The 12,842-nt window shown below is 39.2% G+C and overlaps 1 protein-coding gene across 1 annotated transcript in view; it reads left to right on the top strand.

The window, feature by feature from the left end:
- The window catches only part of LOC135469947 (cell death abnormality protein 1-like), a 116,009-nt gene extending 103,899 nt beyond the window's left edge, over positions 1-12,110 (top strand). Inside the window, exons 4-9 of the mRNA XM_064748606.1 lie at positions 2,209-2,418; positions 2,632-2,727; positions 3,344-3,490; positions 8,235-8,372; positions 10,223-10,316; positions 10,822-12,110. Coding sequence (XP_064604676.1) covers positions 2,209-2,418; positions 2,632-2,727; positions 3,344-3,490; positions 8,235-8,372; positions 10,223-10,316; positions 10,822-11,071 — 935 coding nt within the window. The 3' untranslated portion in view covers positions 11,072-12,110. The remainder of the gene's footprint in view (positions 1-2,208; positions 2,419-2,631; positions 2,728-3,343; positions 3,491-8,234; positions 8,373-10,222; positions 10,317-10,821) is intronic.
- The last annotated feature ends 732 nt before the right edge of the window (positions 12,111-12,842 follow it).

The raw sequence follows: 12,842 nt of genomic DNA, 5'->3' as shown, positions 1-12,842 counted from the left end.
CATTCCTACATGTACTGAAAACATTCTATATTGAATGCGGCTGTACGTGGGAAGATCTGCCAGCAACAGGGGATGTGGTGAGTTTCCCCCAGGCTCTGTCCCCTTTATTCCCGCCATAATGATGGCCGCCGTCGTACAAGTGAAATATTCTTGTATACGACAAGTGTCATTTTTGTGTGAGATTTGGATGTAAAAGTTGGGTCTCACTTGGCATGCATGAAGGTGGGTTTGTACAGAGGCCCATGTATATGGTGAATGATATACGGAAATACGAGAAAACTTTAGAACCCATTCTTACTCGTTCAAACTCCATGTAGTGTTTTTACGAAATCGATCTTTTGCTGGGCACGAGATCAGAAAGAGCTATCTTCTCTCAACCCTGGACATAATGCTCAATCTCCATTTTAGGTTTATGTGAAAACTAAAGCAGTCTATAAATATGGTAAACAGTTGCTGTTTTACAGTTTGTGTTAGATTTTCATTCCTATTTTGGGAAGGCAGATCTTGTACATTTGTCAATTGTTTCTATCTAAAAAAATTCCCAATCTGTCCATATTATATCGGTGTAGTGAGTGAGTCATTCTGTGATCTCGTGGACAGGTCTGAAGAAAACGCCACGTGTTCTTCAGAACATGTCCATTAAATACCTTAATACAGATCCAATGAAAGCAGATCACGATAATCCCTTTTACATTTGGTGATTCTTACTTACATGTACATGATGTTTATAGTCTACGAGTTGATGTGCAATATTAAATCAGAAAATGCACCAATTTGACTTCGTAGGTAATGTGGCGCTGCACCAGATGACGTACCAATCATCTGACTATAATGACACTAAGCGGTTCTACACATCGGAATTCGCCGTGGACGGTAAAGTGGGTCATACTCTGGAGAGCACACCTTGTACACACACCAAGCTTGCTTCACCAGTCTCGTGGGGGGTAATACTGAACAGGACGTACAGTATTTACACATTTCAGATTTACAACAGGGTCGGAGATTGTGGTAACGGACCCAAATCATGTAAGTGATTGTACCCATTTGGAATATTGCTAATACGTGTTGGACGTAAATAGGGCTTTCCTTACAATTGAGCTCGTAATAAAATTCGAAATGATCATGCTCTACTTTAATATGCAATGACAGACCCGTAAGATACATGTGGGTCACGTATGATACTGTTTTCGTTGCATGGCAAACCCGCTGTAGCCGGGGCACGACAGTGTTTGCAGTAAACCTGTGTCTTAGGTGTGATCTAAATTGATACAAGGGCCTGTGGGTCTGTGTTAAGTGATCCAGTTACGTGATTCAATTCTCAATTGGTTTTACGCAATGAAGATTCCCCAAGTCTGATCACAGATGTCACGTGACTATCACAAGTTGTTCCTGATTATGTTTCGGGCCTGCAGGTATGGAATGTGATTGGTTTCGAGTTACAGTTTTACACGTGTATATGTAACATGAATTATTGTGAACAGTATTGTGGATCATCGGGATGTTTGTTTTCTAGATGAGTATAAATTTAAACAATAACTGTTTCCTTATTCTCATATCGAGTGTGATAATGTGAAAATAGTGGCTAATGCAATGCGAAGAAGCTTATGACTTCGTAGTAGAAGTTAATAAAAACCAATATACGTTCCGGTACGTTTTGATACACGTACCGGTAGGTTTTTTTCACCGATAACATTTATAATTGATTATAAATCGATGCATGAGATAAATTTTTCCTTGCGTTACTTCAACAAAAAATATAAAAATACAATATAGCAATGCTTGTAACTAATAATTGTGGAGGAAAGTATCTTACAGGTGTCAAAGAAACGTTTCCCTTCAACAAGCATCTATTTACTTTCAACAAAAGCCATGAGAAACTGAAAGCACACAGCCGAACATCGCTGATACGTGTATATGCGTTATTGATAGGATGTTTCCTCTCTCCTGTATCAAGTATGCGGTAAACTCCAAAGAAAAGAAGCCAGTACTGATGACTGTACGTCATATAAGGCAAAGGAAGTCAATGGGGTTCATTGCAGATAAACTTTAGAATCTTGAGCAGTTGACACTTTTTGGCCATAGTAGTCTCAAGATGAGACCTTTTAGGTTAACCGGAAGTTCGACGTCCTTATTTATGTTGTCAGCTAAATGAATTTATCTCACACGAACACAGTCCGGTAATGTATGTTACTTGTACATACATTCCAGGCGGTCGCCGACTGAACGGCTTTACTCTGAGTGTGGGAACCAACAATCAGAGCTACAGTACATGTTATACAGACACGACAGACAGTGACTACGGTCCTGGGAACATCATCAACGGTAGATGTAACGACAGTAAGCCGAGAACAGGAAACACGGTCCGGATAAGTTTACCGCTGGGGTCATTTTTGACACTTTGTGAAGTACGTCTGTTTGGTAAGCAAGACTAATCGCTCATCAAACTTTGATTTGCTGGAACTCTTCACCAGACCTTTAAATCCACATACTCCATTTTCTGATCATTCTCATGATTATTTAATAGTTTTTTACAATATCTGATGATCTTTACGTAGTTTTGATGGTTTTAATAATCATACGATTCTTTTTACTATCTTGCGATAGTTTATTATTATTATTCCACTGTTACAGTTTGTTCCGAGGGCTGGTATGGAGTGATGTGTGACAAGGAATGTGTGACAGACACCCACTGCTTTCAATGTGATGACCATGGACTTCGGTGTGAAAGTAAGCGGCAGTCAAGTACTCAAATCTGCAAACTTCACAATGTAGATGTACTTACTCTTGTAAAGGCCGAGAAAGTTTGTTTTAGCGTAATTACTGAACAGTTTCTGTGAAAACATACGATTGTCATCCATCGTGCTCTATGTTGTGTCGGACGATAGATTTGCTGTCACACGTAGACAGATATAGGTTAGCTGAATTATATTTTCGTCTGGACTTAAGTTATGTGTATGTCGTATGTTTCGCCGTTCATATTCAGTATGTGTTTATACCAGGAAAAACTGTAAAACCCTTATAAAACCTTCTTTTCAAAGTAAACAATATTTTTACTCTACTTGAAACTTTCATTTATTATGAGAAAATTATGTTGTAATTACTATTGTTGAGAAATACTATATATAATATTGACACGATGTATTAATTATTATAATTATATTCAAGACATATGTGTCTTCTATACGACGCTAATCTCAGTGATTGAGATATAAGATTTCCTGGACTCTAAATTTTTTATGCACTATATTTAAAATGTGTCCTTTAGCTTGATTGTATTCGTGAATGTGATTTTTACTTTAAGAAATATGAAATTAACAATATCATTGTGTTTTTTACTCACCAGAGTGTGCGAATGGCCGATGGGGTACAGACTGTGATGAGGGATGTGGACATTGCTGGATTAATACTGCTTGTGACAAGGACACCAGTGAATGTCCGAATTTATCACCCAGGTGTGAGAGTGGGTTTCAGGGTTACAATTGTACATTAAGTAAGTGTTTGAAAACTGATAACTTCTTCTCTTTGCATGATCCCGTCCTAATTTCGCGCTTTATATACCCTGTATCTTCTCAATTCTTTGGTTATTTTTGCAGGTAAATGTTGACCTGATTTTGTTATCACCCGTTGCTTCATGCATCATATAACGACTCTGCTCTTTCAAATATAAAATATAAGCAAAGACGTACAGCATACAGAGCAAAACCGGAAGAGCCACGACAGTGTGATGGCTGACACACAGTCACATGTATGGGATGAAATACGCCCGCTTGTCAGTTCACTTCAGTTGGGGTTTTATTCTAATTGTTCATTAAAATGTTTAAATAGTAGCAAATTACACACCCTCCAGCGCCCAGGCTTGAACAGAATTATAGGTTTAAAAAAATGAAGCGATTTGAATTGCAATTAACTGGACTGGCCTAGAATTACTAAAAATGATGAATTGCAATTACATTTAACACACAAAATTTTAAAACAAAGCAAAGGGGCAAGGCCCCGGCGATGCTTAGTCCATCAGCAGAGTCCTGGTTTATGCAGCGAAACAATATAATTTAAGACGTACAGAATAGAGAGTAAAATCAGAGAAGCGACAATAGTGTGATAGCTAGCAAATGGTCACCGGTGAATTACACCCTCAATACTTGTCAGTTTACTTCAGTTGGACTTTTTTTCTAACTGTTCATGTAAATGCTTAAAGGCGATCCCCAACTACTTTATTTTCACACTAAATGTTCTCAAGGCACACTACTTATGTTATGTTAGTCTGTAAGCTGCATTTTAAAAATATTATCTTAGCTATTTCTAGTCTAAAAAATTCCATTAAACTTGGACCCTCTACCTGACTTCTCGACGCAAAGGCCTGGCCGGGTGATGTCATGCCAGTAGCACCAGACAGGATTATGAATTGAATAGCCCTGCAAAGCATTGCCGAATCCATACATTAGGCCAACGTGTGTTCTTCCACGATTAGTCATCGTAATTATAGACTTACTCTATAATTACCTTACGTGTGCACCTCCTTATTGGCACCCTGAAAAGTCTACAAGTAAAACAGTATTGCAACAAATATTTTGAAAGATACCGGAGTTGTTTTAGATCCTTGAAGAACGTGTACAGCATAACATAGAGAGATTTTCGCTTACATGCGTAAATGACGCAAACGCGCTCCGCTCTGATTTGTGACCCACGAATTGGACATGGTTGTACCCGTGGAATATTGGGCATGGTTTCACAGCCCACAGACTATAAATTTTTATGGCCAAGTCGAGCGATACCCGCTGCGACGCGAGGATCTGTGATATCGGGCCAGCGGATCGTGAGTTGTAGTGACGAGGTGGAAAAGTCGCTCAACAGCGGTGAAAGTAACAATAGAGCTTACCTGTAATATTTACCATCAAAAAAAAAGGCTTGAATTATATTGAACAGAAACAGTGATTGATAAAATGCCAATTTGAACTTTACCTGAGTCCCGTTACGGGCATCAAGATACGGCATGCTGTAAGGTATCCCGCGCCCGCTATGTCTGGTGTGAACAGGAGGGCCGCCCCTGTAGCCTCGTGGCAATTCCAGCGTCACCCTACAGTTCGGGTCACTTTCTGCTGTTTCAAACAAGCAAGTAACCAAACAACTACTGCATTCCGTGAGTGATAGTCCCGACTTTTCTTTTCTTTTTCATTTGTTTTTTGGGGAGGGCGATATAAGCCTCATCCTTCGGCCTTTTCTTTTTGCATAGCATGGGAGAATTAGCAAGTCACATACATGTACGACTACGAGCGATCGAGTCCTCCGTGATCAAAGGATTTTTACGATGATCACCCTGTGGCATTTTCTGTGGCATGTAACTTTACAGTATCCTGCGTGTTACTCCACTTACAATTCATACATTGGGATGGAATAATATCGAAATTAGCTGTAAAAATATGGCGATTGTCTGTGTTGTACGCAAAAAGATGCCTACATCACAAAGGTGGCTCAGCCGTGGTTGGGTTAGATTTTCTGATGTCTGATCACCAAAATCTACCGTTTTTCTTCGATTTTCGACGTTTAAACGATCGAAACGGTTTCTGGGGACATTGAACTATCTATAGGCAGTTTGGAAAGCCGAGCATCGCGGTTCTTTTTTAAATAGTAGCACATTACAGGTCCGCAATCCCAATGTCTTAAAAGAATTAAGTAAAACAATGCAATTGTGTAAATTGACGTCATGGTTTAGAATTACCGGTAGTCAAAGTACTGTGTTGTCATCTAATTTAACACACGCTAACATTTAAACAATGCAAAGGGACCACGCCTAGCGGAAACGCAGAATCTTGCTTTATACAGGAATACAATATAATTAAGGAAGTGCAACATAGAGGGTAAAACCAAGGCAGCGACGACAGTGTGGTAGCTACTAAATTGTCACACGTAACAGGTGAAATATGTCCTCTTGCCAAGTACCAGACTGACAAGCCAGCTGTTTCTCATCTTTGCTCTCCGATACAAGTACCCTTACAATAGATTCTGTCCCTGTCGTACCAAATCATTTTGCAAAATGTCATCCATTTTACAAAATATATTTTGTCTTCACCGAACACAAACAGACAGATAAAAAATTGTTAGTGTTGCATTCATTTTAATGAATCAAACTAAAACAAAACAACAACATGAGTGAGAACACTATAAAACCAATTGGTAGACATACAAATAACAGGTAAACTTAAAATATGCACAGGTTATTCAGGTCTTAATTGAAGAGTAGCAGAGATAAGAAATTAATGGGATATGACTAGTCTACAGATTTGTGCACTGGGTTGATGTGACTGATGCAGAATTGCACAAAAATATTGCAGTGATGATAGTGTAAATTTTTTGTAACACCATAATATATATTGCACGTTTACATTATTGCAAGGAAAATTCAGTTAGACTATATATAAACTAAAGTAATAAAATGTATGTACCATAATGCACAACGTTATCTTAAGGCCGATGAGACAACGGCATTACGCGATGACTGCGATGGTACTATGCTAGTCATAACTTCGTGCCATCGTGCCATCACTTAATGCCATCGTCTCATCACATCATGCTTTCGCTTGAGAGGCTCCATAACAAAGCTGTAACAGGGGATGTGGATACCTGTATATGTAGTGAAACCTAAATTTACATACTGAGGTTACTTTGCCCCGGATGTACCCGTTTTCCATATTGTCCGCTTTCTGTGACTGCGAGCCCATGACAGACGGGAGTGATTTATAGTGGGTCTATAACTGTTATACACTCTCCGCTAAAATTTATAACTTGGATTCAGTACAATTATATAATGCTGCTTTTTGATTGAATATAAGTATAAGATGAACGTGTTATACATTCGTCTCACGACCAGACTGCAGCTCGTATACATGGGGTCCTGACTGTAAGGAGACCTGTGGTCAGTGTCATGGCAGAGCTGTCTGTGACGGGGTAAGTGGAGACTGTCCCTTGGAGAATCCTCGCTGTGCCATAGGATATACAGGACCTCGTTGTGAACGTAAATCACTGGTTCTAACTCGATTTAGGTATGGAGGTAGCCATGATTTAGGGTAAAGAAATGTCTATTCGTGTTACTCCCGTAGGAAGCTGTGTTAATCTTTCTCAGGTGAAGCGTGTAAGATTGAGAAGAATATTGCGTTTTAAGGTTAAGTTTTAAGAAAATTTGGATGATCTTTAGAATTTGACAGTTAGTCCTTAAAGTCCAGTGTTCTTTATTTGTGATTTTGGGGTTTAGAAAGAATTTCCCTGGGAAACCCGTCAACACAGAAAGACACAATGCCCTGTGTCCGCCATTTATCAGACAAACTAAGCGTACATAATTTAGTTCACATTTACGTTTACATTTCGTGTAATATTAATCCAGCTAGTGTACTTTGCATTATGTCGTACATCCCCAGACTGCCCAGGTGGGTGACCTCTGTAAAGAAGGTAGGTATATGCCATAATAGTTTACAATTCGTTTGAATTGTAGAGATCTGTGAATTCGAGAAAGTTAAATTTCTTTCGGAAAGTTGCGCGGTTTAATCATCAATGTGGCGATACGTTTGTGACAGTTGGTGAGTGGATTATCACCAATGGATCCCACGTTCCTAACACAGTGGGTAAAGGAAAATGGGTTCGGCTTATGTCCTCAAAACAGGAAACAGTGGATTCAGGCTTTGTGCAGAAGATTAGAAAATGGGAAAGTATGATTTGTCTAGAATGTGACATTGGCTCAGAAATGGCGGTCTTTTTCTTGCCCTTTTTCTTGGAAATGTCCCAGCTGATGAAACTATAAGACTGACAGAGTTTTGAGTAATAAATGCAAATAGGGAGCTGATACCACGCAATGTTTTGTACAATAAGCCGGTATGTACTGCCGAAGTAGGTACACCAACATTCGCATTTCCGTCTCTCTTGATTGCATACAGGACACAAGGCTTTTGAAATACCAGCCCGTTGTCCATGACGTACAGGTAACTTTTTTTATCGCCCTTTTGTAATTGGAACTTATCTATTTAAAGGCTTAAACAGGGAACTCTGTGACACAGGTAATATAACCAGGGTGATGGGGAGGTTACCGTGTAAACGTTTATCTTTACAAACCTATATGATTAAAGCTTGGATTTTACTCAATTTAAAGGCTCGTGTTGGTACCATGACGTCATTGTGGAGAGATTCACGTTGTCCAAATAACTGGTTACCAATACATTGCACTTTTATCTGAACTCGTGTTCTTACAGCTTGTCAACCAGGATTATGGGGAGATAACTGTGTCAGAACGTGTAACGAGTATTGCTTGGAACAGCCGTGTAACGCTCAGACCGGCGCCTGTGAGGGTGGATGTCAACCGGGGCACGCCGGGAAATTTTGTGACATAGGTTAGTGACAGCGATTGGGGCCTCACGAAACTGATTGAAAAACCAAAGTGTTAATTCGTATTATGCTAATGAGATATTGTTTCATTTAATACTGCAAAGTTTACAGTTCTCACTTTCTGGTTGTTTGCATGTTTTTAAGGTTTTCAGAAAAAAACGAGGGAAATCATTTAAACAAAATAAAGTCCATAACATCGGTTTCGACGGCCAGAACCAATTTACCCCACGTCATAATTATTCCAAAGCCAGTGGCCATAGTATGCTGGGTATTGGGCAAAATTCAACATGTTTTGAAAGAGGGTGAGAAAAAGTTTCTTGAACTGTTGAATTTACTGTTTCTGACACTGCCATATTTGAACTCGTTCGCACGTTTTAATATAATATAACCTTAAAAAATCATTTTTACTTTTTCTCTTGTAGTATACGATCTCATGGCATTATAGTTTTAGGGGTGTATATAAGGAAATTAAAGCCATCTAGTTATTTGCAGAGATAGTAGTGTAGGCTGTGTTATTGTATGGAGTTTATTCTAATCACTTGTTAGTACAGCCATTGCAAAACAAATTATTCTCCACGCCCATTGTCCAGCATACAACTTGTTTTTGAATAATTTTGACGTTACCCAAGGCAATGAGTCGAAACTGAGCTTATAGAGTTCAACATTAAGATTTGAGAAAAGTGTCCTAACTGTAATTTCCTTGTAATAACATATAAATCCAAAGTGTCGGTGTGTAGACTTTGGGTTGTTACGTGTTACTGTCTAAAGGCAATTTTGCTAGCGTGTATGACTGGTTTTGCCCAGAGCTGAATACAGGCAACTCTCTGAAATAAATAGACTATAGCAGCTAAGTCATCTTGATAACAGCGTACTTTTTGGCTGAGTTGTTTTGATAAAAATGAGCAAAACCATATCGTTTGAATCTCCATTCTGGTACACTATTCCCCACTATGTTCCACACATGATCATTGAGACTAGGTGGTCAGATATAATAATCAGTTTTGCCACTGGTGTTGGAAATAAATGCATGCATGTCAACAGAAACAAATAGCAACTGCTGTTGGTAAGGTTGATATTAAAGCCGTTTGTTCTATAAGATTAACAAGCATGGTCCTGTAAGAGCATTAATATTGTCTGTCCAGTCAGGGTAAGGAATGTCAGTGTAACCGAATCTGAGGTTTAGTGAAGCTGAAATAAGTTTTACTATCAAAACATTAGAGGATGTTTTAGTTTACTTTACAGATTAACATATATATGTTGCCATATTCACTTGGACATGAAAGAAACGCTTTTTTGAGAATGACACAGCTAACGTTGTCCTCTTACTTTGGTTTTATTTTCCCTCCCATTTCATTTTGTTTCCTCCCTCTTTCATTATCTTAAAGTGAGTTTATAACTCATTTTTTGCAAGGGAAATGCAAAATTTCATCTGTGGAAAAAGACATTATGGGGAAGATAATCCTCGTCGTAAATCCACATTATCGAGGTGAAATTCATGTTTTATATTTTCTTGTCGATTACATATTGTAATGTCTTTATTCTTCTGTGTAAGATAAGAATGTAGGTCGACAAAACTTTTCCGTCGGTCGGTGGGTGGACAAAACTTTTCTGCCAGTCGGTGTGTCGACAAGACTTTTCTGTCGATCAGTGAGTTCACAAAATTTTTCTGTCGATCGGTGAGTAGACCAAACTTTTCTGTCGATCGGTCGGTTGACCAAATTTTGGAGATCATTTACCATAGGCCATTCTATTAACAAGATGACTGATTGGAAGATGACAGAATATGTGTGCGAGATGTCAAAGCTATTACAAATTTGCGCTTGTTTCAATAGTTACTCTTCTGTGTTGCTTCCAGAGTTCACCGTTGATTACACAAATGTCATTATCGGCTGTGTGGTGGGCGTCATTCTGGCAGCTGCTCTCATTACTCTTTCAGTCGTCCTCTGGGTGTAAGTTTTCAGTAAAAATATTATCTCTTATTTACCATGCTGTCACAGTCATTTAAGAATCTATGCGCATATTTAAAATTAAACTACATATATACGAACTTTATACATTTAGTTTTTATTTCCTTGGTCAGACACATATAGTAACACAGCTTATTTTTTTCTCTGTGTATATTAGAGTATTTTTGTTTTCCTGGCGTACTGAAAAGATATTCTACTGTGAAATTTACAGTTTCTATGATCAATTCAATCTATTTCACAACAATTCTGGAGAATTATTGTCTCCTAGTTTAAACTGTGCACACTAGATTGGAGGCCGTACATCTTGAAGGTCTCCTGACGTCAGATTTATATTCCACCATATCACTGAACGTACCACACTACGTTTAGATATTATACCAATGAAAATATGAAACAATCTATATTTGAAACCTATGTAATGCATTTTTGGACATACAAATAATAATGTTCAATATCCTGAAGTTTTATGAAATACGATGTCTTTCAGAAAAAGGCGTCAGCCTGGTCAGTCACAGGGACCGGCGGCCTCTGCTGAGAACACCGCTGTTACCCATGATGTCTCCCACCCTGACGTACCCAACCGCACCAGGGAGCCATGGACCGACCCCGTGACGTACTATAATATGATAACCGATGAGGAGCATCCTTACGAGACTGTCCCCGAAAAGGAGTACGATAAGATTCGGTCCTCCAGGCTAGGCACCGACGCCGATACCAACTACACCACACTCACCTAAACAGTCATGGCCTAACGGTGCTTTATTTGTTTTGGACTCATCGCAACGTTTGACATTATTTTGGTTATCTGCCTCAGGCAACGAAGGCGACATGTTTATGGCGCTGCTTCACTGGAACGCTATGCTGAAGACAGCACCCATTATATACGTCCCACACTATATTTGCACCGGGCCAACACCTCGCAAAAGAAGTGTCAATAGCCTTACGTATATTTTCACCAGACTTGGTCTTGAAGCCATTGAGACGGGGGTTTTAAAGCCATCGACCACAGCACTGCGGTCATCTAACTGCCGACAACGTTATATGCACCTGTATAGCCACATGGCTAGCAGGAAGGGTTGTTTTATTGAAGACCACTGTGCTCATCGTTCCCTTGCGCCGTCGTGCTTGATTTGTCCAACAAGGACGTGCTATTTGATATTTAAGATATTGTGGTGACGTGTTGTCGCGCTAATTTAACGTTAAAATGACATAGTCCTCCGTTTTCCCCGTTATCGCCTTACAAGCTATAAAGCTAAAGTAACATGCCATTTTAATGTAAAATACCGTTTTTCTGTGTCTTCGCTGGACCGCGGAGGGCAACATTTTGACATTAAATGTCTCCATGTGGCGCTGTCGACCCAAGACTTTCAAACGGATGCGCCAATTTAATGGTAAAATGTGCATACATTTACTAATATTTGATTTGTTTTTGATGTGATGCTCTGTCTGTTTGACATTTTGATACTCTTAACCTCAGTCTAAAATTTAACTTTTGTATGTATAGGCTTTCATGAATCTTGAATTCAGTTCAACTGACCAAACTGAATTGGCTAACAATTCTACCTCTGCCTTGTATTATTCAAGTATTGCTGTTTACCTGTGTTTTAGAGAAGAAAACATTTTTTTAGAAACTCGCTTGACTGCTAATGAAAGAATTAGGCGCTTTAATGGGATGTTATACTTGTTCTTTGTTATTATTTTACAGATTTATGCATGTATATAAGCTTTATAACCAAGGATCCTGTTATTGACCAAATAGAATTCGATAACAATTTACTTCTACCTTGTTTTATTCCAGCATTGTTGACCTACGTTTTAGAGATGAAAACGTCACATGAGCTTTGTATGTTAGTTAAACATTTATATGGTTTCGTGTGACGTTATATTTGATCTTCTTGGTTTATTATCACTTCACGGACTTCTGCATGAAAATAAGCTCTATTACCATGAATCTAGTTACAGAGAGAACATTAAACTACCGCGCTTCGCTGAGATACTGAGAAGAATCTGTGAAAAAAAGCGAATAAACTGACCTCCATTAAGAGTATATGTAAAAGCCTTGGATACAAAAGGACTTGGTATGGTAAGGCGGGGAATCGGTCCCATTGAAAGAAACTGTTCACAGCAAGCAGCGAAACTGACAATAACTGTGACCTACAGCTACTGACACACTCATTAAGGTTACATCACATTTTCAGATCTGTTTTACTTTTCTCTTCCTGTTATATGGCTAGCATGCGACTTATAAAGCTCCAAACATTCACTGAGGCGATAGTATAGTATAAGATATAGTATAGTATATGTTAACGACGGCGGGCAGCATTATGGTGGGAGGAAACCAGGCAGAGCCCGGGGGTAAGCCACGACCATCCGCAGGTTGATGCCAGACCTTCCCACGTACGGCCGGAGAGGAAGCCAGCATGAGCTGGACATGAACTCACTGCGACCGCATTGGTGAGAGGTTCGTGGATCATTACGCTGCGCTAGGCGCTAACCAGCTGAGCCACG

This window comes from Liolophura sinensis, chromosome 7 (genome assembly GCF_032854445.1).
Source record: "Liolophura sinensis isolate JHLJ2023 chromosome 7, CUHK_Ljap_v2, whole genome shotgun sequence".
In the NCBI taxonomy this organism is placed as follows: domain Eukaryota; kingdom Metazoa; phylum Mollusca; class Polyplacophora; order Chitonida; family Chitonidae; genus Liolophura; species Liolophura sinensis.
The sequence above is the reverse complement of the archived record's forward strand: the minus strand, read 5'-3'. Positions and strand labels throughout refer to the sequence as shown.